Here is a 27,744-nt window from a genome sequence, read left to right as displayed (position 1 = left end):
TTTTAGTTGTCCGATAGTTGGGTCGGGCTGTTAATCAGTATGGGCAAGTATGAAAGTGCGCACATTACACCGATTTGGTATCGGCCGATTCTTCATACAAATTAGAATCGGGCTTAACTATCGGCCAACTAAAAATCGGTGATCTGCAGCTTGGCTAATCATTTTAAGCAATCGAAAAGCAATTATTGTTTAACACAGTGTGCCTAAAGGGTTTCACTGAACATTAATTAGAAACAGAAAAATATTTATTGCTATAAAATAAATATTGTACTAAGTACTATAGCAATTTATTGATGCCACAGGTGCTAAATTAATCTAAACTGAATTAGTATGGAATTAAAAACACATTATTTTAAAAACGGTCTTTATTAAGGCAATGTAAGTACAAAATTATAAAAAATACAGTCGTTTTTGAGTCACTTGATATTATTATGTAACAATATTACAATTATAATGTATAAAAATTCTATAAGTATTATTTACATTGAGTGTGAATTATAAAACTAAGAACATTCATGTCTATAAATCTAAATTTAAATCATTTTTTCATCAAATCCTGTTTGGCTGATGATACTCGAGAACTGTGAACGGTAAGACCACAAAACTTTGTCTTTGAAGCTTTCTTAGTAGGTATCTAGCGTAAAGCTTCAACCACACCAACGCGTACAGTGGGTCTAGACAAAGTGCAAATTATAATCGCAAACCAGTCGAAAAGTGGTCGAAAAGCCCCTTTTTTGTATGGAGTTTTGACGGATTCGATTTTCGATTCGATCAAAAAGTGCGTTTTGTCTAGGGGGGCAGATCGCCATTGCCGGCGCGATCATAGGCCAATGACAGGTCGCGCGACCCATGACAGTCCCCACGACCTGTCATTGGCTTATGATCGCGCCGGCGCCGATGGCAATCTACACGCGTTGGTGTGGTTGTGGTGTGGAAAAATAAAACTGTAACAAAGACCTTAATACACCACAAATCTATCTTTGGAACTTAATATCTAGCGTAAGTCATCTCATCGCCGTATCCCTTGCCGGCCATCTTGTCGTCGATCCAGTCTCGCAGGACAGACACATCAACATAAACGCCGGGGGTGCCGTTCTCGCCGCAGCCGATGCCCCAAGCTACCATGCCGGCTTGCACGTAGCGGTCGGTCTCGAACTGCGAAAGAAAGAACAATAAGTATGTGTTTAATAAAGCTTCAACCACACCAATGCGTGCAGGTCGCCATCGCCGGCGCGATTGAAGGCGAATGACAGGTCGTGTGTCAATAACAGAGGGCTGAGTGTGTCTTTTTTTATTGCGCTGATTCTGCTCCACGCTGTTGCTGGAGCCTATAGTGGATGGTATTGTTTGTTTACACATACAATGTCACTATTTTGTTGCAATTTCTTACAAAACTTACGCGCAAAAAGCAAATCTAGTATGTAAAATCATCAAACTTCTAATGCTCGTAACTCAGTTCTGACTGAGTTTAGAGGTAAACATGTCATAGTAAGTTTGATTTATTACACTATATTGTAAAGTTTGTATTTTCTAAATAAAGTACGGTCATGTGCGTATAGTTATTTTGGGCTACCGATTTGAAGATGATAATTGGATAGTTACTAACTCGTAAATTATAACACCTACTATTCGCAAACCCTGAAAAAGAAACCTTAGATACGACAATGGATACGGTGTCGATCCCTTTCCGGATTGATAAGTGTGCTTAAGACCTATACCTACTGAAGTAGTCATAGCATCCCCTATAAAATTGCACTGGGCAATAAAGAATTTGAATTCGCACAGAAAACTATTTTAGAAGAAAATACAGTCATTTCTTAATCATTGGATGAACATTTAACGACATCCATAATTAGTGCATAATATAATTTTTAATCGACAACAGATCATTAGTGACACACATCACTATCAACGTTCGTTTAAAAAAATCAAGGACTTTTGACATCACATCTATACGTTAATTTCGCCGCTTCACACACAAGCAGAGTGGCGCAGTGGAAGCGTGCTGGGCCCATAACCCAGAGGTCCGTAGATCGAAACTACGCTCTGCTATAAATAGTAGTCATTTCTTGAATCACGCTTTTGTTTTAATTTTTGTTTTTGTTATTTGTTTAAAAAAATATTGTACAACCAAAAACTTTGGGAGAAGTGAAATAGTGTAATTTGTGGGTCTAAACTTTGGAAACTATGCATGCAACATGATTTTTGGTCTCTTTTTTATTGTTTTAAAAAAGTTTTTGTTCAATCAACTTTGAGAGAAATCAATAAAAAATATCGTAATCTGTGGGCCTGAACCTCGGAAACTTTAACTTGAACATCAGTAGTTAAATGTTTAGTTAGGTTTGCGTTGGTTGTAAAACATCTGTTCATTTAAATAAATAAATAAAAAACTGTTAAATATCGTAAAAATCTTTAAAAATAAATTGTGTTTCATCAGTGTTGGTATATTCTTATATTTATTTCTACCGCTTTTTTCTTAGTGGGCTCACCAAAATAGTTTTTATTAATTTAGATTTTTGTATAACTCTAGATTTAAAGATCAGTTCTAAAAACCCATTTTCGGGTATGAATAGATAACGGCAACTGTTTTTTATTTTTCAGAATATTTTTTAGGAAATTTTTTTTTACAAAAAAAATGAAATCAAACATAGAGTGATGAAGTTCTAAAAGGTAGACCTAGATCTAAAGAGTGTAAACAAAAAATAAATAAAATAAAAAAAGAGGCCAAAAACCGGCGTCGCTCGACTATTGTAGTAATAGTAGCTTACCATGAGGGGTTAACGGGATTATAGTCCAGTCATTATAGTAAGTTCACCTCGGAATTCGAGATACCCAGCTGTAAGTCTGTAAATACGTGTATATTGACACCCTAAAAGTTGTCTCAAAACCTACATATGGTAGGGTGTAAGCAACTATTAAATTTCAAGGTCAACGGTCACAAAAATCGGTTTTTTGCGCTTTTTTTAGAAATATCTCATTTCCTGTGGGTTTTTTGCTATTTGTATTTATTATCAATATTGTAGAATACTAAATTCTCTACAAATTTTGTTTAAAAACTTTTTTTATACGGTGAACCGTTTTCGAGATAGAGGGCGGAGAGCGCGCGGTCACTGCATCACTTCAGGTCTACTTAAGCGGTTTAGACCTGTGAGAATTTCGGGAATTCTTTGTTGTAACTAAGCTTTGAGTTTACTAAGGTACCTACATGCCAAATTTCAAGCGTCTAACTTCCGTTAAGCGTTTAGATTTTTCATACAAAAGGATTTTCCCGCTAATTCCTGTTCCCGTGGGAATTCCTAAGTATACTATAACCTGCCCAGGTGTATGAAGAATAATTGTACCAAGTTTCGTTAAAATCCGTCGAGTAGTTTTTGTTTCTATAAGGAACATACAGACGGACAGAATTCTATACATGAAATATATTTTCAAAATAACTATCAGGGGGTGATTAGTGATCGATACTGATGCCAAAAATGCAATCAGTAAAATTTTTGTCTGTCTGTCTGTCCGTCTGTAGGGGAGACCGGGTACAATAGTACCACGGGTCAATAGTACCATCGGCGATATTTCTTCATACAAGCGACGTTAGATTGTGTGCATAGCGTCAGAATATGCGCTTTTTGTGTTTCCATCCGCTCACCAGTCGGCGGCGCTTGTGCTGAGAAACGAAGATGTACAGGAAAGATTTTTGTTTTTTGCCCAGCCGCAGTAAGTTTTTATGTCAAATTAATGAGCCCATAAGTTGCCTAATATGCTATTTGTTACCAAAGTATTGTTGTCAATAGTTTATCCAGCCTCTAAACTTTGTATCGACAGCGAATTATTGGCATTCACTGTGAAAATGACTGAATTTTAGGTGAAGTTCTCTTGACTACCTACTTGGAACAATTGTACCAGTCTCCATGGGGTCAATTGTAGCGGTACAATCAACCCTGTGGTACAATTAACCCCCGGAACCTTATTTTATACTTACTACATAATATCAAAAATTGGTTTTAAAGTACCTATACTTATAATAAGATAAGTTATTATAAAACATTCACGTGGTTATTTTACATTTTTCCAATTATATTTTTACAATTACAGGCTCATTCATAGTTGCATGTATTAAGCATTAATTAGATACATACTTAATGTGTTTTATTAAATAAGTAGATAAAAAGGTGATATAAGTACCTAAATGCCTACTTAAAATGTTTTAATATAGGTTTCTAAAACCCTTCTGAATATGTACATTTTAGCTTAATTCAGTAAGTAACTAAGTATTTGAACATTTTGTTTTAGATGCCTCGGCGTAGAGTCAAAAGTACGGATCGCGGATCAACGGATCTATTCCTTTCGAAGCAGTAGTAGGTATAAATAATCAGGGTCAATTGTACCAGGGGTCAATTGTACCCTCATACAAAAATAGATTTTTCAGTTTTGGTATTTCTATCATTGTTATTATGCTTATTGTTGTTTCAGAAGCAATATCCGAGCCAAATAGATGGCATATTATGTAGAAACAGTTAGTGTTTTCGTTTTTATGGAAGAAAAGTTATTGTGTTGTTTTTAAACTTAAGTGTTGATTTTTCATACTTGTTCCTAAATATTTTCGATCTCAATTAATAAAGACTGATGATTGTAGGAGATTAAGAGAACAGAATACCAATAAAGGTGATGATTAGATAAACATAACTACTTTTATTGCCTCATATATTATTGGTACAATTGACCCGTTGTAGGGGTCAATTGTAACATGAGACGTCGTACAGTTCAAATTCGTTTTTCATTAAGTATTCGAAATAATAGTTCAACTCTGCATGCTTAAATTTGTAGCTTAAGAGTCTAGTTTTTACAGCATCCTAACAGAATAAGTTACATTTCATTAGATTTCTCAATATTGAACAATTTCCAAAAAATGGTACTATTGTCCCCGGTCTACCCTATGTTCCTTATAGAAACAAAAACTACTCGACGGATTTTAACGAAACTTGGTACAATTATTCTTCATACACCTGGGCAGGTTATAGTTTACTTAGGAATTCCCACGGGAACAGGAATTAGCGGGAAAATCCTTTTGTATGAAAAATCTAAACGCTTAACGGAAGTTAGACGCTTGAAATTTGGCATGTAGGTACCTTAGTAAACTTAAAGCTTATTTACAACAAGTAATTACCGAAATTCCCACGGGAATTAGCGGGAAAATCCTTTTGTATGAAAAACCTAAACCGCTTAAGTTGACCTGAAGTGATGCAGTGACCGCGCGCTCTCCGCCCTCTATCTCGAAAACGGTTCACCGTATAAAAAAAATTTTTAAACAAAATTTGTAGAGAATTTGGTATTCTACAATATTGATAATAAATACAAATAGCAAAAAACCCATAGGAAATGAGATATTTCCAAAAAAAGCGCAAAAAACCGATTTTTGTGACCTTTGACCTTAAAATTTAATAGTTGCTTACACCCTACCATATGTAGGTTTTGAGACAACTTTTAGGGTGTCAATATACAAGTATTTACAGACTTACAGCTGGGTATCTCTAATTCCGAGATTCTTACCTAATTTAAGCTTAAATGACTGGACTAATTATTATTAGCAACTTGTAAATAGTGACCTCGTAAAAAAAATTTCGTGACCCATTTTTGTTGACGTGTTGATATCTATTCTAGATCTCAATAAAATTACTAATAAATATTCTTCTTAAAAAAAAACAAAAAAATACGAGAAAAAAGATAAAAAAAAAACTAGATTCTTAGCAGAGCGTAGTTTCGATCTACGGACCTCTGGGTTATGGGCCCAGCACGCTTCCACTGCGCCACTCTGCTTGTGTGTGAAGCGGCGAAATAGGGGATTGTATAGGACCTGAGTCACTAGTCAATTGAAATACTTTTAATAGCTTTTTTGCTTCCTTTTTGTAATTAAAATAATTTGCATGATTTGATGACAAATATGGGACAGGTCGGTTGCAATTAGTCTAGCAAAATTAGGAACTTTATACCCTTGTCACGAATCAGTTGAGATACTTTTTACAGTTTTTTTTACTTCTCCATATTTTTAAGTTATAAAATAACCATAATGGACGTCAGTAGCAAGAATTTTCTAAGTTAACTGACCCAAAATCTTTAAGCATGTTCTCAAACATTTTGACAGGTTTCATTAAAAAAATAAAGTTTATGAACTTAAATAATGCTGATGATGGAAATGATGACGACGCGGACGGTTAGAATGAATATGTTGGTATTGATGCTAAAAACCATGAAAAAATTAAAATGACGAGTTGATGAAATGTTGGTGATGAAGATTAGTGTTGTTATTTTGGTATTTTGTTGTTTTTGATGATAATGAATTGATAATAATAATGATGAATTTGGTGATGGTGATGAAGGTGATGATGTTTATAACGATGATGATGACGTAGGTGATACATACTGATAGGGAAGTTGATGATGATAGTGATGATACCAATGATGTAGTTATTGTTGTTGATAGTGATGAGAAAGAGGCTGATGATGATGATTATGTCGGTGATGTTAATGATGATAGCTTTGATGAAGTTGGTGATATTACTGATGTTTGTGATAAAGAAGATGATGACGTACCTCCATAGGACAGACGAGCGGTGACCCTCCATCTCCCTTGCACGTATCAATGCCAGCTTCACCACCAGCGCACATGAAGCTTCTGTGCAGTTCGAACAAACGGCCCAGACGCGTCTTCCGAAGGAGACCTTGGCATGTGCTGTGTTTTACTACTGGGAGTTCCACCTGGGAATAATAAATATACTTACTAAGATTTAGAGCTGATTTTTCAATCGTTGGATAACTTTTAACTGAAGAATAAGTTTGGCATATTGACAGTTTCAATATGGGAAATATGTCAAAATGACAAATTTATTCGTCAGTTAAAAGTTATTTGATGATTGAAAAATCAGCCCTTAGTCATTTTTAGGTTATGCGACAATAACAGATGGCCTCTCACTATAGGCCTTATACAGAAGCTCAAAGTTGCACAGCGTGCTATAAAGAACAAACGAACTAAAGTCGCTGACATAGCCCGACGGATTAACAAGCTGAAGTGGCAATGGGCAAAACATATTATTAATAGGCTATAATTTGTAAGGATATTGAGTTTATTGGCCAAATTACAATGATAAGTGCTATGTTAGTCAGTTTTGTTGCGGCAAACTAAATTTCACGCAGGCGTAGCCGCGACCAAGAACTAGTCAAGTAAAGAAATAATAATATTTCTGAGAAACATTTCACGCGACTGATCTCTTCAAGAAATATCTATCGAATGAAGCAATCGGCCGACTTTAAAATTTAAATCTGCGGTCTGTGCTCAATCCGACTAAAATATCGGCCGACGAAAAGTCAATGGTCTGCGCCTAGGCTTACAGCAAAAGAAAAAGTTTTCACTCACCTTCTTCAGAATAACCTGGTACCGCCCAGCCTTCCCGAACTTGTCTTTCCCCCAGCCCGAAGCGAAGCACCTAGTCCCAGCGGTCTGCAGTCGTTTGGGAGGCGGGAGACAAGCCACGCCGATGTTGGGCGCCGGGTCCATGGGCTTGTTTAGGAAGAGGAGAGCGATGTCGTAGAATAAGTTGCCTGAAAGATGGAAAAGAAATGTTAAGAATAGAAGTCAGTCATTCGTTCTACATATCATAAGTACTCCCCGTTGGTTTTGGCCCCCAGCAATAAACTGTTTAAAGTAGGTTCATTATACGTAATACTAGTACTTCCACGAAGATTATGAAGGTTTCTTCGGATTAATAACTTTATGGTGGGAATAGCTTTGTTTGATTTGAGTTTCGTGTTGGCGCGTTAATTTTAATTCCATTCCGGTCCAGAGACCTTGCCCACGGACCATGCCTGGAGACCTCGTCCACCGACCAGGTCTGCAGACCACGCCCGAAGACCGCGTCGGTGAACCTGGTCTGTAGACCACGCCCGAAGACCGCGTCGGTGGACCAGGTCTAAAGACCACGCCCGAAGACGGCGTCGGTAGACCAGGTCTGTAGACCACGCCCGAAGACCACGTCGGTGAACCAGGTCTGTGGACCACGCCCGAAGACCGCGTCGGTAGACCAGGTCTAAAGACCACGCCTGAAGACCGCGTCGGTGGACCAGGTCTGCAGACCACGCCCGAAGACCGCGTCTACTGACCACGCCCATAGACCGAGTCCAAAGACCACCTAATCGTTGTTAAAAAAAATTACAGGCCGCGCAGCGAGAGTTGAGGCGAACCACACAAGCTAAGATTTGTATCTGTATCCCGCTGTATCCATTGATACCGTTTGAAAGAGCTCATGAAGCACTTTCAGGATCAATAATCAGTTTTTCGATAATAATATCTTGTATAATCAATCTATAGTTTAGAAATAATCGAGTGAGATTTTAGTTTCCGGGTGGAATTTTACTAAAAAGCATACCTGCATTAAAGTCCTTGTGGATCTCGATGGAATCCACATCTCTGTCCTGATACGGGTATATTTCCTTCGTGGTCTGTGTGTCCCACTCTCCCGCTCGGACCCTGAGCTTGTTAGCTTTGGCCACGTAGTGGGCTGTGGTGAGAACTACCCTCATGTGGATGAGGGAGCCTCCTCCGACATAAACGTTGAGCTGTTGGCCGCCCGGCTCATTGTTGTTGACTGGCTCGATTCTGGGGAAACGAAATTGTTTATTTAGTTCTTAGATCTTAGTTCTCTTTAGAATCACTTCACACGAGGAAGAGGGGTAACTTTTAGATATGAGCCAGTGGGGACTGGCATTTATACGTAATTATTCACGCTTTTCATCCTCTATTTATTTATTCAATAGGACAACCAATAAGACATACCTACACTAAAACAATCTTTACAACGTTTTTGAACTTAATTTAAGTGCTGCCTTAATTATTATGTCACAGCATGCAATAGTGGACTGTGGCACCACTGGCGACTGACATGACCTTACTCTACAGTGGCGCCATCCTGGTGAGGGTAATGCTGTAGTCCTCCTACCGCTTCAGCGCTCACCAGCTGGCGCCACTGTTTTCGCCACTAACAAGTGACAGTGACCATAACCACCGGCACAAAGCTCTGCTCTGAGTGGAATAGGCAAGATTCTATTGGCGCAGGTGCTATATGAACGGGTGCTCAAAGTGGAATACATCGCTAAAACGATAGCCCTAAGCACTATACCTACCACTCGTATTGTGTTGACTTACTTCAAGATGGCCACCATCCATGGGAACTCGCCGAACTTGGCCTCGCCGTCGGTGTCCCCGGTGGTCATGAAGCCCACGCCTTTGGTATTGCGCCAGCCGCAGCCTTCTTTCTGTGAAAGAAATATTTAATAAAAACAAATTTAATATTAATATACAGGGTGTTAGGTAAATGGGTATATGAGCCGACACTAGCCCATGTTAACATAAGCATATAAATGGTATGGTGAAGTCAGAAATTTGATATCATCATTTAATTTTTTTTTATTTTCATACCAAATAAATTTTATAAAATTCGATTTGTATGAAAATTAAAATAATTAAAATGAAGATATCAATTTTCTGACTTCACCATATCACCATACCACATATGCCCATGTTAACATGGGCTAGTGTCGGCTCATATACCCATTTACCTAACACCCTGTTTAGGCGACTTCAACATACAACCCGATCGAGTTAACTGCGCACCTCGCTGGATATCCCCGTACCAAAGCGACGATGTGACGTCACGGCCGCCAGGTGCGTAGTTAACTCGACCAGCCCCCCTAGACAAAACGCACTTTTTGATCGAATCGAAAATCGAATCCGTCAAAACTCCATACAAAAAAGGGGCTTTTCGACCACTTTTCGACTGGTTTGCGATTATAATTTGCACTTTGTCTAGATCCACAGGTTGTACCGTAAAACGTTTTTGCTCACTTTCCATAGTAACAAATTCACAAACAGTGCAATAGATAAAAAAAGATCGATCGATAACTTCTTGGCGGGAAAGTGAAATGTCTTGATTGCCGGATTTGTTTCATTTTCAGTTATTACGAAACTTTAGTATTGTAACCTAGGATTATTATAAACAATGCTTTATTGGAGAATAACTAAATTATTTAATGCTAAAATAGAACGATATTCAGGTAACCCTTAAAAGGCCTTGGTTTAAAATCGGTTACCTACGTGAGTGCGACAAACGTTACATCGAATTTTGTTTCTTCGAAAACCTTTCTGCGAAGTTACTATACTGCGACGCCTTGTTATATCGATGCCTTGTTATTGCGATGTTACGTTACATCGAAAAACTTTACTGCGAACGATTTTACTGCGAAGCCTTCTTTATTTGACTTAGCAGATAGATAAAAAAATGAAATTACTTACATACAATGATATTATATAAAAACAAAAGCAGATATGTTATAAGCGCTCGCGCTGTGATTACTCAAATACGTCCCAATTGGAACGTCTTGTATTTAGTCTTCGTGTGGCCTGCGTCGTACGCAATCGCGTGCGTACCACACCGTAAGTTCCTGTGTTCTTACCAAAATAAATAAAAAATGCCATCGTGTGTGTTTCGAAAGTGTACCAATTATGACTCTAAAGTAAACAAAATACAAGGGATCTCTTACCACATGTGATTATGCAAAATTATTTAGTATTTATATTTTTAATTATTTATGCAAACAATCAAGACGCCATGCGCCATGTTCAAGTTAAGAAAGAGAAAGCGATCTTGTTTTGACGTTAGAGCGATAAGGATGCGTGCGCTGCGGACATAGATTAGTTAGTGCAGAATCGTTAAAACTATAGCTATCTCTTTCATTTGCGTGCTATTTCGTATCTTTTGTTTCACTTATCAGTTACATTTGTCAATGTGTGCAATTTGGAATAGCTCGGCACGGATTATAGCCCGACCAGGAACATAAAAACCCTCGCCATGTTGCGGAAAACTAATGGTACTAATTTCTTTTAATGGCAACAGTAACTGAAAACTTCATTGACATGTCACCTTGCATGTCAGTCTATTGCTGTCAAAGTGTAAACAAACTTTATTTTAAATGTGCGCAATTGATTTTGTGAATTAAATTGCTAAAATCTTTTTAAAGTCGTGAAAGAAAAGTGGTTCACAATGTGTTAAAGTATTTGTCGAAGAGAAATACTAAGGGTTCGGACAATATTTTCATTGAATAATGTTTCCGACAAAGGTTGTCAAATTGACTGACTGTTTATCGTATAGTACAGTCCACTACGAAAATTAGCTGTGGTTTGTTTCAACTACCTATTTTAAATTTTTTTGTCACTTTCGTGTTGAATTTTATGGAATTGGGAAAGAAGTACCGAGTTTGAAGCGTTCATGAGCAGACATTGCAGTTGAATATTCAAGTTCTGAATTTGATTATTGATGAATAATAAAATAAATCCTACCAGCTCGATTGATGGTTTCATTTAATTTATTTAAACCAGGTTACCTATAATAATATTTTTTCGTTAATTTATGAAAATATCAAATTAGCCCTTAATCCTGAATCCTGATACATAAAGTTAGCCTATTAATTTAACACAGGTACGACTGTACTCAGTGTTGCACTATCAAATGCAATTGACGCGCCTCTATGCCAGGGTTTTTATGTTCCTGGTCAGGCTATAAAATCGTAATTTCTATGAACGTAACATATCTATAGTTCTATAATATCATTGCTTACATACATACATAGAATGAAGTGGGCGGTACAAAATTATAGATGAAATAAGATTATAAATACATTACATTTTATTTACTTATTACATATATTTAACAGTTACATCTTTGATTAAATAACATAAGAATAGAAACATAAATATAAATAAATTATAAAATACGACTATAAAATCGTTCGCAGTAAAGTTTTTCGATGTAACGTTTGTCGCACTCACGTAGGTAACCCGTTTAAAATGTAGCCAACTTCAATTTGAACTTTATGCTGTGAAGATACAGTTAAAAACCAAAGATTTTTTTTTGAGCCTGGTTAAGTGTTAAGTGGCCAAATTACAACGATAGATGTCAAAGCAGGTTGGTATTTCTGTGACTAACACGCGTAGGCTAAGTCGCGGGCATAAGCTAGTATGAATACCTACTGCATGCTCTGAAGTTCTAAACTTGCTAGGAACTATCTGATTTAAATAGAATGGCGGTAACAAGCGTGTTTTCCAAGGTCTATTTTCAAGTTAATTAACTTCATACAAAAAGTTAACAATATGTTATACGGATGTGCGCAAAAAATATGACAATAGAAGTAAGCGTAGTAGGCCCCTGACCTGTCTTCATGAAATACTGATTTTGATGATCTGCTTATTAATTTAATCATCATCATCATCATTTCAGCCATAGGTTTGATCTAAGGGCCTCCCCCAATAATTTCTACAATGGCTGGTTGGTGGCGGCCAGAATCCAGCGCCTTTCTGCTACCTATATTATGAGGTCGTCGGTCCACCTTGAGGGTGGGTTAATATAATCTGTTCGAAGTATTTTATTTTTATTTTATTCACTGAACAAAATAAGGTGGCCCCAACCGACCTCATAAAGGTAGCAGGAAGGCGCTGGACACAGGCCGCTAACTGCCAACCGGGCGATGTGGAAATCATTGGGGGAGGCCTATGTTCAGCAGTGGACGTTCAATGATGATGATGATGATTGAAACTCAAAAATGGCGTGTGATTCTGGGAGTCTAGAATAATCTCTTTCCGTGGATGTAGTAAAAGGCGACTAAGGGACAAATATGCGAACATCAGGCCTCCCCAACCCGTCTAGCCAGCGTGGGGAGTATACGCCAAATCCTCAATTTGCTTGATAAATTAGAGAGGGTCGTGCTCCTGTAGTGGAGACTAAAAATGACCTATGGGCTGAGTGTGAGTTTAAAAAAATGTCAATGTATGAAAATTTTAGTTTTTGAACGTTTCCCGCTAGGGGCGCTATACAATCCATCATACATTTAAAGCACAGATATGGATAGATGCAGCATGTGTCAAAAATTGTATGAAGCCGAGCGTGCCACTTTTTAAACGTCATTAGTGTCATTTTAGCGAATTTTAGTGATTGCCGCAACGTAAAAGTAATCGTATCATCGTACTGCATTCGCAAAGTCATCGAATGATATCGTGTGACTCGATTCAAAAATTAATTAATTCCGATAAAACTGATATTTTGTTAAATTTATAGCTAGTCTGACTGTGGATTAAAATAATTTTGTAGCGGTAGACGTTATTCTACAATTCAACATTATTAATTTGCAAATAATATTTTTGTTGTGCCTAATGTTTATGAAAGTAATGATCGTTATTCCATTATGTTAAATAGTACTACTAGTAATTCATACTTAATTCCATACTTTTAAATATCCTAGTAAGTAAATGATCTAGTTTCATAAAACAAAGACTATTTTACTCAAGCTTTTTATTTTTAATAAATGTAAAAATGCGTAGTTTTGCCAATACGTTTTCTTTCATAAAGCTAAGTCAGAGCCCCGATTACGGTAACTTTTAACGTCTACAATCCAGACACGCTTCTCGATTCTGCGATACGATTGGTCGTTCAACAGCGTACGTCAGCTGTTTTGACCAATCGTATCGCAGAATCAGAAACGCGTCTGGATTGGAAACGTAAAAAATTACCGTAATCGGGGCTCTGGTACTTAGTTTTGAAGATATTTCTAAACGACAAAATCTCGGGCGTCGTATACATAGACTAGTAAGTAGTAATAGTGTATACTGCGATCACTGACCTAACTTCTTGATTTGTATATTTCGACGTTATACAGTGCACTCTGTCTTCCGCGATCACTGATCTAACTTGCTTTATAATTCTTCTACTGCTACTTTATTCTAATTAATTACATATTTGTTACTCGTTGCTGTTAATTACAATTCTCAATCCGTAAATAATTTCTTCTCTCTACCGTGTTCGTACTACTGTCCTCGTAAAATCATCGTACCCGATTGTTGTAATCGGATTACATGAACATCACTCGACCATGTATGTCCATTTGGACATATCGGAATGGCACGCTTTGACTAGCAACTTGCTGTATCTACTCTAATCCATATCTGTGATTTAAAGTCATTTTTTGACGTGCTCACTAATGAGTGCTGCTCAGTAATGAGTGCGTACATAAATGTAAAACTCACACTGTCTAGGCCCTCTGATGATGATTATTTTACCTACTAATCACTTTTATGTTGTGGTGCTACCTCAACTGCATCGGTGACCTTCTTACTTGTTGTATAAATAAATATTCATGTTGATAAGAACATACATAATACCAATTTATGTTTAAAAGGTCATAATTAATTATTATCTCTACGTTTTCTTAGTTCGTCGTATCGTATGTAGGTATGTCATTGCTTCCTTCCTAGAATTTCATACATCGATTGACGTCGGTAATATTAAATCACAGGAGTGTTTTTTTAATAAAAAAAAAATGTAAATAGTATGTATGTAAATATAATTATTATTTTGAATAGGGTCACTTCGCCTGTTCGTGTCCACTGCCCTCGTTTTTAACCAGTGTTTTATTTTGGATGGTAACAGGTGATGACCACGTTTTGTCTTATCAAAATCGGTCCAGTAAGTAGTTTTTGTTAATACTATACGTAAACAAATCTTTCTCACAACTGTTTACATGTATATGTATATTAGTATCTACAAGTTCTGCTTATGTCCCGGGTTCAAACCCCTGAGGGGTAAGTAAAGTATGTATCTACCTACCTACTTATAAAAATTAGGTATCGCGTTTAGCAAATCCGCTTTTAACATTAAAATATCATAACATTCAAAATCTAATCACGATTGTAAGTTTGTCCATGACTTTTAAATAGGTTTCTTCGTACAGACGCCATCTTAACAAATTTCCACGATTGATTTTGAGCCTTCATTCTAAAGATATAACGTTAAAAATCTTTAAACATTCTACTTTTGTTGTAAGTTCTAGGAAATAATACTACAGTTACTAGACTTAAACTAATCGATCACTCTATGAGGAAAACGTATTTCTTATGACACTTGTGTCTTAAATCAATAACACGTTATGAGTATTGCAAGGTCTAAGGTCTAGCGCTTAACTCAACCAATGTCTGAATGGAATAAGAATAAGAAAGTCTTTATTCAGCACAAAGTGGTGGACAAAGGTATGGGAGCGGCACGGGAGGTTTTAGTAACGTCAAACGTCAGCAAAATATCCTTCAGTGGGTCTAGACAAAGTGCAAATTATAATCGCAAACCAGTCGAAAAGTGGTCGAAAAGCCCCTTTTTCGATCGCAGCCCCCCTAGACAAAACGCACTTTTTGATCGAATCGAAAATCGAATCCGTCGAAACTCCATACAAAAAAGGGGCTTTTCGGCCACTTTTCGACTGGTTTGCGATTATAATTTGCACTTTGTCTAGACCCACAGCCCCCCTAGACAAAACGCACTTTTTGATCGAATCGAAAATCGAATCCGTCAAAACTCCATACAAAAAAGGGGCTTTTCGACCACTTTTCGACTGGTTTGCGATTATAATTTGCACTTTGTCTAGACCCACTGTAATTAATATATTATGTAACTACTTTTGAAAAAAATGCGATCAAGTTATCCTTACTGATTATTTATTTTAATGTTATGCAGCGTTCTGAGTACTCTTTTAATTTTTTAAACAATACCCAAGAGGACTAATTAGTTTTATGTATTTTCGGACGTACCAATTAAAACAATGTAGATACATACAGAAAATAAAATATGAACGTCAGCTTACGTACCATAACTAAATGGTTTTAACTCGACCTTTTTTATTTTAATAATGAAGTAAACAAATAACAATAGGCACTATTTTTTGTTTTATGTGTTTAACTTAATTAATTTTATAATAATAACAAGTCGCAGACTAATATTATAAAGAGGAAAGATTAGAAAAACAAACTTCAAAACTACTGGACCGATTTCAAAAACTCTTTTTTTATTAGAACACTACATTATCCCAGAGTAACAGGCTATACCAGACCGAATTTCAAGCGGACGAAGCCGCGGGCAAGAGCTTGTAATAAATAAACTCTCTACCCCTCTTACCTCACTACCGTAGCAGTAAGTGTGGTAGTGAGTAGTAGACGAGGCGAAGAATATCGGCAAGACTTGGAGCGAGATCAAACGCGAAGCTCAAGACTGAACGCGATGGAGGACTGTTGTGAACGCCCCATCACATGCCCCATCTAAGGGACATAGGACATTAAGTCAAGACCCTCCTTTGTAAGGCGGTCGGGAAATAATGTCTGTTCCTCCGACCGACGATCTGCTAAAGGTCGCGGAAAGAGCCTGGATGCGGGCAGCGCAGGACCGTTCATTGTGGAAAACCTTGGGGGAAGCCTTTGTCCAGCAGTGGACGTCATTTGGCTGAAACGAACGAACGTACCTGTTCCTCTTTCGGTGGGGGTTTGGGAGTGATGGGGTCTTCTGGAGGACGCTTGTCGGGCAGCAGGCAGCAGGTGTCCAGGTAAGACTCGCAGGGGCCGTCGCGGACACTGCAAATAAAAACAATACGTTGAAAAGTGTACCATTATCATCAAGATCAGGTCATATTTAGTCTCCTTTGGAAGAGCACGACTAATTTACCAGAGGCAAATGGAGGATTTGGCGTCAACTCCCCACGGGGCCTACCTGGATTGAGGAGCTATGTTGGGTCGTGTTTAAAGTACCCTGGAAAAGGCTTTCATACTAATCATCATCTTAAGTCCCAGTGTTTTCACCGCAGAAGCACGGCTCTAATTTCATCATCAACAGCTCTTTACAGTCCACTGCTGGACTATGAGCCTCCTCCACTATAGTGGAGGGTTTTGCCATAATCTCCACGCTTGGCAGGCGGGTTGGAGATCGCAGTTTAAAAGATTGATTTTTTTCAGAGAGCGCTGCTGCCCGTTCTCTGTTTGATGTCTAGTCCCTAAGTCGCCTCTTACGACACACCCGTGGGAAGAGTAGGGGTTGGTGACAAATGTATTCTACTCTGCCGTCACCACACGGCTTTCATAGGGAGGTGCCTCGTTGTATAAAGCTTGTGCCGTCGAGTGACTATCTAAAAGTGGGTACCCCCTACAAATAGTAGTGTAGTCTGTGGAAAAAAGTCCATCGCCTACGCAGGCCTTTAATAAATTAGGATACTGACCGTATATCAATGATGCCAAAGCCATCAGTGTTGATGGTGTTGTTGTTGACGTCACAAAGGTAGTACTTGACGCACTCCCCCACTTCCCCTTTGTCTGTGGTGCATGATGTGTCGGCTGTGGAAAAAAATAATTTTTAAGTTTTTCTCCTGCGCCCTAATTAATTTTCCACTCGCTCATAAAAAGTTAAATAACATCGACAAGATCTTAAGAGTTCTTTCCTAGGGAGATATCCCGTTATTTGCAGGATCCCGTTTAGACGTGTTTTAATATTAAAATTTAAAGTTTACAGTTCCGCAAAAAATAGTTTAGACATTTCAAATAGACACAAATTTTATTTACAAGTGAAAAGAACAACACGAGTAAAGAATTTGACTTTGAGAATGTACTCTAGTCTCTAATAATCCTTTCTTATGACGTCACTTTCTTCAAAACTTGTACCTATTAAAATTTTTAAATAATTTACATATCATACGGTTTATTACATATTCCCAAGAAGTTGTGGTTTTATTAATATTGACATAAAAATGCAAATAAAATGTGAAGTAACTCGAATGGCCTGTTTTGCGAGGCGAGGGTCGGTCAGGGCTGTGTCACATTGCCAAATTTGCCAAAATATTTTTATTGGTAGAAAAATCCAAATGAAGTTTCGTTTTTAAATTAAAATAACTTGAAATATTATGTCATCCAGGTAAACGAATTTGCAGAATTTATTCACAACACAATTAACTGCTAGCCTTTCGTTGGAGCAGACAGCAGACTCCAAAAAAGAGCACTAAAAATTTTATTTTATTCTTTATAATTAAAAACCACCACCCAATAAAATTGCTTAAAAAGTCAGTAAAAAACGACTTCCAAAATGAAGGGTGTATGAAATATTGAAATTTTGGTATTCGATTGTTGGTCAATTGACCCTATTTTTCTATATTTAGTGCACTTTTTTGGAATCTGATTTTTTTGTTCATTTTTGGACCAGTGTTTTTGAACCTTTTTCATGACACGACCTCCCTATGAAAAAATATTTTGCAAGCTCCCGACCATTTGCTTTTTTTCATGAATTTTATATGTTACAGAGATGTTTTAGGGACCGAATACGAGGTAGTTTTTACGACCTCTCGCGATCCCCTAACTAAAGAAAATCACTGTTTTAGACTATTGTTAATTTTTGGCAACCCTGCCAAGTTCTTTCACGCATAATCCTGGAGGTCAATGTTTGACCGCCATCTTAGTAAATAACTATGAGTTACGATCTAAAAACTGAAGATTTGTTATTTGCTCGACGACTAACACCAACCACGAAATGGTAATTTTAACTAATAGATTTTTAATATTTATTATATTTAACCGTGTTGATGGATTTGGAATATTTAAAACCAGTTATTTAATTATTTGTATACAGTTACTGATTGATGTATTATGCTATTAGAGGTTTCTTTGATTATTAAGTGGTTTCTTAGATCTTTAACCGCAAGAAAATAAAATTTCTCTAGAGTTCACTTTAATTGATCGCTGGAAATGAAATTAGTTTTTAATTAATAAACAAATAAGGACTTTAGTTGATTTGAAATCAATCAATCGTTAGACAACGTTAACAATACCTAACAGTACCTACTTACTTACAATATTAGGGAATTATAACATGAAACTATACTTAGCACATTATACAGAGAAAAAAAAATCAGCCAAATTTTTTTGAAACTTCTCGTTAGATATTAGGTATAGGCACCTTTATTCATCTACATTACACTAATATTGTTTATTTGTATTGAATAGGTTCCGAAATTGCTGGACTGACTTGAAAAAATATTATACCATTATCCTACATCGTTTCTGAAAGCGGTACGAAATTCGCCGGGTCAGCTAGTAAGATAATAAATTGGCACTTGAAAATTTCAACGGCTTCATTCGGTGTATAAGTAGCTCAGATGGACGAGCAGTCGCCCGGCAAGTGAAAGGTCGTGGGTTCGATTTCCGCCGTAGGCAGTAAAAGTTATAAAAAACTCATTTATTTATGCAAATAGGTTTTTAAAACCCACTTTTACGCGTCCCAGTATTAACCCTACCACTGCTTCAGGACAATTAATGGGCCAGTGCTGAGAAGAAGCAGCGCAAGAAACTCAGTCACTATTGTCATATAAAAAAAAACTTACCATTGTCACCAGTAGTAATCGGCACAAGCGTAGACGGCTGCGGGGGGATTCTATCCCCCACCACCGAAGGGGGGGTCGTCACCGCCGGAGTGGGGCCCACGGTGGATCCGTTGGGGGGCTCCCCAAAGATCTGGTGCAGGATGGACTCGAGGTCCCCGCCGCCTGCGTTCTGTTGGGCCATTGTGGAGGCAAGGAGCAGGCATACTGCCGCTGCTTTTAGGAACATCTGGAACAAGAATATGACTTTTTGTTATGAAAAATATCTCGATGCTAAATTATTATAAATCTGTATTTTTTCTTTTTTATTAAATGAAGAGTTTGTTTGATCAAACGTGCTAATCTGAGGAACTGCTGACCTGATTTTAAAAGTTATTTTTGTGTTGGATACCTAGATAGCTATCGAAGAAGGGAATCGAAGAAAGGTAAGAAGGATATGTACCATCTCGCAACGACTAGTAGGAGCAGAGCATCAATGAAAAATGTTGCGAAATCTTTTCACGCGTAAACTACACATGGGCTCAGCTAGTCTTTTTACATCGTATATATTACGAATTTACAAGAAATTATCTATGTTGGAAAGTTGTATTATTCTATTCATAACCATTTGTAACCTGGTAAAATGTAACTTCAGGCAAATATTTTAATTTATACTACATTTTTAAAATCGCGGGCGATGCCTGGATGCGGGCAGCACAGGACTGGTCGTTGTGGATATCCTTGGGGGAGGCCTTTGTCCAGCAGTGAAAGTCACTTGGCTGAAACTGAACTGAACTAAACCGTTTTTGGACCGTTTCAGAGTGCTGACAAATAAAAAAAAATACTAGGTACTTAGTCGTTTGGAGCAATACAATCTGTTACGTGAATGTCAACAGCTTCCTCATTGGCCCTATTCCATATTGGCCCATATTATTTGAATTATTTGGCGGGAAAATAGTTTTTTTCACTAACAGAATATTATGTTTGCAGATTGATCGGTCGATAGCGGCCAGCATCCAGCGCCTTCCTGCTACTTTTATAAGGTCGTGGGTCCACCTTGTGGGTGGCCGTTCCACGCTACGTTTACGTGGCCTCCACTCCAGAACCAGTACATACATACACTCGAAAAACATAACCCTCCAATCCTTCTGGCACAGTCGGGTAAAAAGGTTCGATTCTGCTGTAGTACTCGTATACTCAAATACAAATAAATTGCTTTTAGTTGCGGTCTAACTACCTATATCTTACTCCCCGATTTCCTGTTGCATTTGTGTCATAACCGAGTTTATTTACCTCGTAACAAATACATTTATCATTTAAACTTTATCTTCTGCGGTTTACAAGTCATAACAACAAGATATGTGAAGGAAAACAACACATAATAACTAAAATAACCTAAATCTTTGCTTCTATGCTGGTTTTAGTTTGAAACCAAAACGTGCCAAAACCGTGTGATACAGTCAGCATCAAATAGTTCGAGACACCCAAAGTAGCCAAAATGTTCGCAACACATCTTGTTACAATTCTTCATTTATTTGGGAAGACTTGCAAATAAAGTTGTGTTGTTGTCAACTTTTTGGCCACTCTGGGTGTCTTTGTGTCATGAACTATTTGACGCTGACTGTACCTATACATGTGTAGCCGTATGGTTCCGCTTCCGCCTCCATGGTTTCGGCAGAGAAGAATAGGACCCCATGGATATCGTTAAAGGCAACTAGGTAGGTTAGATAATATTAAAAAAAAAACATTATCATTAGGTATCTCAGCCACAGGACGTCCATTGCTCCTTCAAGATTTTGGGTTTCCATTTATCTCTCTGATAAATATCTAGACACTCTTAAATAGAGGTTCAGTTAAATAGTTGGGATATTCCAAGCAAACTAAACAACCTCTAAGGCATTAGTTCCCAAAGTGGGGCGACCTTTAAAGGGGGGCGCGGGCCATCTATAAGAAACCTGCGACCGCTCGATACGACCAATAAATAATCTTGACTGGAGGAGGAGGGGCGCGGAATTTTTTGTATGGTCGAAAGGGGGCGCGTCTCAAATAAGTTTGGGAACCAATGCTCTAAGGCATCACGTCTTATGGGGCAATAAAATGAGCTCAAAAACACATTTCCTGCGAATATAAGACCCTAAAGACCGATGTGCATTGAAGTTGCCTTCACTTAAAGTTACCTATTACAAGAGACATACATTTTTGTAGGTATACAGGGTGGAATTTTGTAATGCCACCTGTAGAGAAAGTACCTACTCTTAATACTGTAGATAGAAAATTTTACTGAAAGAAAACATTCCTTTATTTTTGAAAAGAAAGAGAACTGCATTCAAAGATTTTCGAAATTTTTTCTAAACTTCAGTACCTTAACGTACAATTTTCTGTACATACGTAACTAATTAAAACAATTTAAGATTTCATGGTTTTCCTTTCATTTGATTTATCAAGTTTGTTAGAGAGATTTCATCCTTATACTTAACCCTAACGATCGATGCAATAAAAATACAGGGTGTAATTTTTAACAGATTTTAGTTGGTTAGATTCCCAGGTGTGGCAAACAAATTTTTGGAAATCTTTGAATGCAGTTCTATTTCTTTTCAAATAAAGGAAGGATGTTTTCTTTGAGAAAAATTTTCTATCTACTTACAATTAAATATTAAGAGTAGGTAGTTAGTTACTTTCCCTCCTGGTGGCATTACAAAATTCCACCCTGTATAAATTCCCAGTTGCCCTCAGGTGTTCAGAGGAGCAACTGGGAATAACCGACACAGTAAAGGCTTTTGTTATAGCGACTAGACACAAACAAATTACTAAACGACCATGACCCCGGATGTGATGCTCATGACATTAACGCTCGGTGCTGGTTTGATTCCCGCAAAAAGAACAGTGAACTTCACGAAATCTAGGCTTGATCGATATCACAGTGAATTTTTTCATTAACTATCTTAGCCAAATCAAATGAGATCAGGTAAGTAATTTATGCTTTGGTCAGATCGTAAAAAATCACGTCTTTTTGATAGGAAGTTACCCGCCGACATCGCGACAGTGAGAAGGTTAAAATAATAAGGTCTAAAAATTACTTTATCAAACTTCTCCTACTAAGTTACCTAATCAGTTATTAAGTATTAGATTTGTAATTAATTTGTTTTACTAAGTTAGTAAATCCACATTTTTTGTTTTTAGCCACTAGAAGACGAATAAATATTAGGGAGGTACCCTAATATTTATTCGATTTATTTTATTTAAATAACATTTTGCCTTGATATTTTAAGCTCGATTAAAACTACATTGGGTTCTCAAATCGCTCATAATGCCGTAATAACAATAAAATTCGTTCCAACAAAATCAAAGTCATCTCGGTACATCCCCGTGTCCAATCAATTTACATTAAAAATACCTTAAAAACTCACCTCTATTCCTTTTTTAAATGCACAGATAAAAACAAGATTATTGTTTCTTAATCACCAAGCAGGTTTTATTATTTTAATGTTTTCCTCAAGCGCGACCTCGCGGTCTGCTGCTGACCGCTTCGGTTACCGGACTGGCCGAAGCGTTTATGTTTAAACATGGTCAACATAGGTCGTTTTTATGTGCCACAGTTAAAATTGATCCAGTAGAGAATATTGGTCTTGAAGTCCTGAGCGAGCGAACGCACGAGACGCTGGAACGGCAACATGCGGAACAAAATCTCCATTTAAAATATTTTTTTTGAAGATGGGAATCTCGAAACCTTTTTTTTAACTTGAAAAACAATTGCCTCTGGTGGAAATCGAATCTTTTGCTTGCCTGGAGATTGCTCTGACCGCTGAGCTATGGAGGCATAGCGTAAACCTCTTGAAAAATATACTACAGCTTTTTTTCATCAATGCTAGATAGTGGGTAATAAATATCTTTAAAAAAATGCAGTAGTAGGGTCTACAACTCTTGCTCTATTTTTTTAATTGTGTAGAATATAAAAAATATACTGTTATAGGTACTAAAAACAATTAAAATAAAACCGGCGTTACTAAAACTCACTTTATTTGTGGCCAAATCAAAACGAGGAAAATACATGCATTAAGTAACGTATTCTTTTATGTAAATCGTTTACATCCGATATTCCGATTGTGGAATAAACAGTCTTGGTAAAATGAGATAATAAAGATTTTGGTTAAAAAGAACCAGTTTCAGGTTCCAGATAAAGATGTATAGAAGCGCTATCTAACAAATAACAGTGACTTTAAATGCCAGCATCTCTTGCAGTGACTAAGTAATAAGTCTTAGTTTTTTCTTCTTTTTAAAAGCAGAACTACTGCTCCTCCTTCACTGCACTATGTCAAAGTGTCTTATGAGGAAAATGCATACCGGTAAGTTATTCGCAAATGTGGGTATGCCCACATTGGCCATAGTAAACTCATCTATCTTTAGAGCGAAACTCGTTTAGCTCGCGGATTGTCTTAAGTTTTTTGGTCAATGTCACGACGTTCAAGACTGGAGCGTCGAAAGAAAGTTTTTTAGCCATTGAAACTACATTCAAGTCTTGTATGAATCAACAAAAGACTTTAATATTTACTAGACGACAGTTCAGAATAAAAAATGTGTCATTATAGCGGGTATTCACCGGTTACCAAACTGAAATCAGGGAAACAATAGTACCTACGCTCGTAATTAAATAATTATGTTTTAACAGTCAGCATCTAAACGCAGTGCCTTCATAATTAGATTTTATTTTTGAACAAAATCAGTTATTTTTTCCAAGTCCTCGGTGACCTTCGCCAAACACAGTTTTTCAACATTTCTATCAGTCTTTTTTGTTCTTGTAGCGAATACAAATCAGAATCCTTCATTGTAGTTATTAATATTCCCTCGTTTACGTTAAAAATAAATCAAGGAATTACTACTATTCTACTTTACGTTGATAAACAAATTGTTGTTTACAATATTTATCAACCTCAGTGTCAGAGGTCGACACACTTAACGTGTGTAATCAACTACTATCACTTCTTAATAATTCATCGTCATCACCATTTCATCCACAGGACGTCCACTGCTGAACATAGGCCTCGCCCAATAATTTCCATATCGCGCGGTTGGTTCCTGCATCCAGCGCCACGGCCGAGACCAGAATGGGCCAGAACAGACGGCCGATGGAGCAGCAAGGTTCTGGAGTGGAGGCCACGTACCGGAAACGCAGCGGGAGTCGTCCAACAAGGTGGTCCTCTAAAGGTACCTACTTACACCAAACGGGCGACACGAAAATAATTATGAATCTACATAATTATTTTCGTGTCGCAGTTTGGTGTAGTGGTTCAGAACGGACTACTATGCCGAGAGGTCCCGGGTTCGATTCCCGGCCGAGCAGAAATTGAAGTGATGAATTTTAATTTCTGTAACGGGTCTGGGTGTAACCACAGAATACATAATAGTAGCAACAGAAATTGCACTCCTTTGTGTAGGATCAGATGCCGGCATTTTAACGGTAATAATAATAATGCAAAATATCCAACGCACATGGTGCATTCGAAATCGCACCTTACTACTACGCTCACAAGAGCGCAATTTTTTTGTGTTCAGAATTGATCTACCTCACAGCACTATTACTTATTCTGTGCTCACAGCTCAAGCGTCAGGGTTGTATAAGCAAAGTAAAATAAATAAAAACTTATTTTTTTATTGTATTTACGATTGGTAAACTTTAATTTAGTGGTGTTTGTATAATCGTACCATCTCTAAAGTAAGCTATTAATAAACTTCAGTGTTGCGATAATTCGAAATTGGACAAACAGTTTTAAAAGGTGTAGTGTCGGAAAATAGACACGGTGAAGTAAAGTTAATGTTTTTATTAGCTAAAATAATTTTTTTGCTACAGTTTTTTGTCATAAGTATTTCAAAATTATTTTAAAAGTGTAGTTTTTTATAATTATTTAAATCACTACAGTTAATTATTACTCCTAAATATTACGATTTTTCATTAAAGAAGAATAACAGTGCCGTTGGAACAATAAACCTTGATTGCGACGATGATACACCGAGCGTGTATAGGTACGCGTGTGCTCACAGGCGCGTCACGGCGCGTGGCGGCCTTTACTGATTTGCAACTTGAAGTTGTCGCGCGCTGTAGGTAATTATCTCGGCCGGCATAGGCGAGTGACGGAGGCCTGGTGTAACTGTGTATAATATGTACCTATGTATTTAAAAAAAGAGTAGCTTTGCTAAGTGTAAAATGTCCAAGGATATTTATTTTTATTTTATTTAAGTATTTTTAAAATGAAAGCTTTCTGAAATAACTCTATTTGTACATTAATCCTTATCTTAGAAGATAAAAACCAAAAATTATCTGAATTTACGAGAAATTCAAAGTTATATTAATAAAGTTAATAAATGTAACTTTGTTTCCTGTTCAAAGTTATCCTGAAAATAACCCAAGATGACTGTACTTATTTGTTACTTGTGTATTTAGGCCCACTTTCCGAGTATCTTAAACTCAAGGATGTATGTTCAATATGAAAGTTCAAGCAGGTAAACAAAAAATCTCAATTCTTCTGAATTGACCTCGATCTCCTAAAAATGTGCTTTAAAAGTTGTGTGTGAAGGGTTCTTAGATATAGGTCTATCACATAAGTCAGTCAGTGCCCGAGGTATGGGCGCGGCACGGGAGGGGTGACATTGACATAATATACACTCGCGAGCAAAAGTATGGAATCACTTACATGAAGTTGTTTCCACGCGATCTTGTGTACTAACGAATTTGTTAGCAACAAAAAAAGAGGCACCATTTTAAAGATTAAACTTTTAACTTTAAATTGATACCAAATTCATTTAAATCACACCAGTATTTAAAAAGATATCCCGCCTGAAGTGAAGAAGTAAGGAAAAAGACATGTATCAACTGTTTGATACGTCGCGAGTTACGGCCTATTTACCCCCTATAAAAGCACGTTTATTCGGATTTTTGCTTTCACACGTTGATCCATACACATCTCCGCTTCTTTTGACACTTTACCTGGGATTCTACACCTTCAGAAGCAGCACAAATCGTTGCATTATTGCAAGAAGGGCTCAACCAGCGGGCTATCGCACGTCAGCTCCACATAAGCCAGTCCTGGGTTTCGAAAGTTGTAAGACTCTTTCGGGAGACTGGTGGCTTTATCCCGAGACCAAGTTCTGAACAGCGCCGGTGCACATCGCAGAGGGATGACCGTTTTTTCATGTCAACCTCTCTATGAAATCGTCATTTGACTGGTATCGACGTCCAGCAAGAGCTCAGAAATGTTCGTAGGATAGCTGCTAGCGAGTGGACAGTTCGTCTAAGATACAAGCAATAGAATTTGACTCCAAAAAGGCCTGCCACAGGCTCGAAACTGACGGTAGGTCACCGATAACACGCTTTCAATTTGCTCGTACACATCTCGATAAGAAGTTGAGCAAGCCACCCCCATAAGCCACTGTTTCAGCGAACCAGCACTGTACAAATCGCTCCCCATGCCGCCTATAGACCCGACCTCTTCGACTGCTGCACTGCAAACACAGTCTGCATTTATCGGAGAACAAAACTCGCCTCCATTACTCGCCTTCCCATCAAAATAAGTGCGAGCTAATTGAAAGCGTGCTTGTCGGTGACCTGCCGTCAGTTTCGAGCCTGTGGCAGGCCTTTTTGGAGTCGAAATCTATTGCTTATATCTTAGGCGAACTGTCCACTCGCTAACAGCTATCCTAGGAACATTTCTGAGCTCTTGCTGGACGTCGATAACAGTCAAATGACGATTTTATAGAGTGGTTGACATGAAAAAACGGTCATCCCTTTGCGATGTGCACCGGCGCTGTTCAGAACTTGGTTTTGGGATAAAGCCACCAGTCTCCCGAAAGAGTCTTACAACTTTCGAAACCCAGGACTGGCTTATGTGGAGCTGACGTGCGATAGCCCGCTGGCTGAGCCCTTCTTGCAATAATGCAACGATTTGTGCTCCTTCTGAAGGTGTAGAATCCCAGGTAAAGTGTCAAAGGAAGCGGAGATGTGTATGGATCAACGTGTGAAAGCAAAAATCCGAATACACTTGCTTTTATAGTGGGTAAATAGGCCGCAACTCGCGACGTATCAAACAGTTGATACATGTCTTTTTCCTTACTTCTTCACTTCAGGCGGGATATATTTTTAAATACCGGTGTGATTTAAATGAATTTGGTATCAATTTAAAGTTAAAAGTTTAATCTTTAAAATGGTGCTACTTTTTTTGTTGCTAACAAATTCGTTAGTACACAAGATCGCGTGGAAACAACTTCATGTAAGTGATTCCATACTTTTGCTCGCGAGTGTAGTTCCAAAATACTGAACTGTCCTATGCATGACATTGACAGTGGGGCGCCACCGTCAATACCGGATCGCTGGTTTTGATTTTTGCCATGTTTGAAACCATATAGTTGAACGATGGTAGCGCCCCCCTGTCATTGAGTTTGGTGGGACAGTTCAGCGTGGGTCATCTATATGGGAGCGGCACGGGAGAGGACATTAACATTATGACGTGACAGATC

The 27,744-nt window shown here is 37.7% G+C and overlaps 1 protein-coding gene and 2 non-coding genes across 3 annotated transcripts; 1 reads left to right on the top strand and 2 right to left on the bottom strand.

Moving 5' to 3' along the window:
• Positions 1–347: 347 nt before the first annotated feature.
• LOC135086220 (phenoloxidase-activating factor 2-like) lies at positions 348–22,782 on the bottom strand. Its single transcript, XM_063981046.1, has 9 exons — positions 22,647–22,782; positions 19,264–19,489; positions 17,116–17,230; positions 16,369–16,477; positions 9,188–9,297; positions 8,412–8,641; positions 7,403–7,587; positions 6,583–6,747; positions 348–1,155 (listed from the first exon to the last, which is right to left on the bottom strand). Exons 2-9 carry the CDS (start codon positions 19,487–19,489, stop codon positions 988–990), a joined length of 1,308 nt encoding a protein of 435 aa, XP_063837116.1. The 5' UTR covers positions 22,647–22,782; the 3' UTR covers positions 348–987.
• On the top strand, positions 1,981–2,052 carry Trnam-cau (transfer RNA methionine (anticodon CAU)). The gene has a single exon. It is a non-coding gene; the product is annotated as a tRNA-Met (tRNA).
• Trnam-cau (transfer RNA methionine (anticodon CAU)) lies at positions 5,737–5,808 on the bottom strand. Its single transcript has one exon. It is a non-coding gene; the product is annotated as a tRNA-Met (tRNA).
• Positions 22,783–27,744: the final 4,962 nt, after the last annotated feature.

Source organism: Ostrinia nubilalis, chromosome 30 (assembly GCF_963855985.1).
Source record: "Ostrinia nubilalis chromosome 30, ilOstNubi1.1, whole genome shotgun sequence".
Taxonomy (NCBI): domain Eukaryota; kingdom Metazoa; phylum Arthropoda; class Insecta; order Lepidoptera; family Crambidae; genus Ostrinia; species Ostrinia nubilalis.
Note: the sequence above shows the minus strand (reverse complement) of the source record. Positions and strands in the feature narration are given on the sequence as shown.

Coding starts and splice junctions, on each gene's coding strand:
- LOC135086220 (XM_063981046.1), bottom strand. CDS start 19,489: ATGTTCCTAAAAGCAGCGGCAGTATGCCTGCTCCTTGCCTCCACAATG. Junction 16,478..17,115: donor TTTGGCATCATTGATATACG/GTCAGTATCCTA, acceptor TTTTATTTGCAG/TGTCCGCGACGGCCCCTGCG. Junction 6,748..7,402: donor ACCAGGTTATTCTGAAGAAG/GTGAGTGAAAAC, acceptor TATTATTCCCAG/GTGGAACTCCCAGTAGTAAA.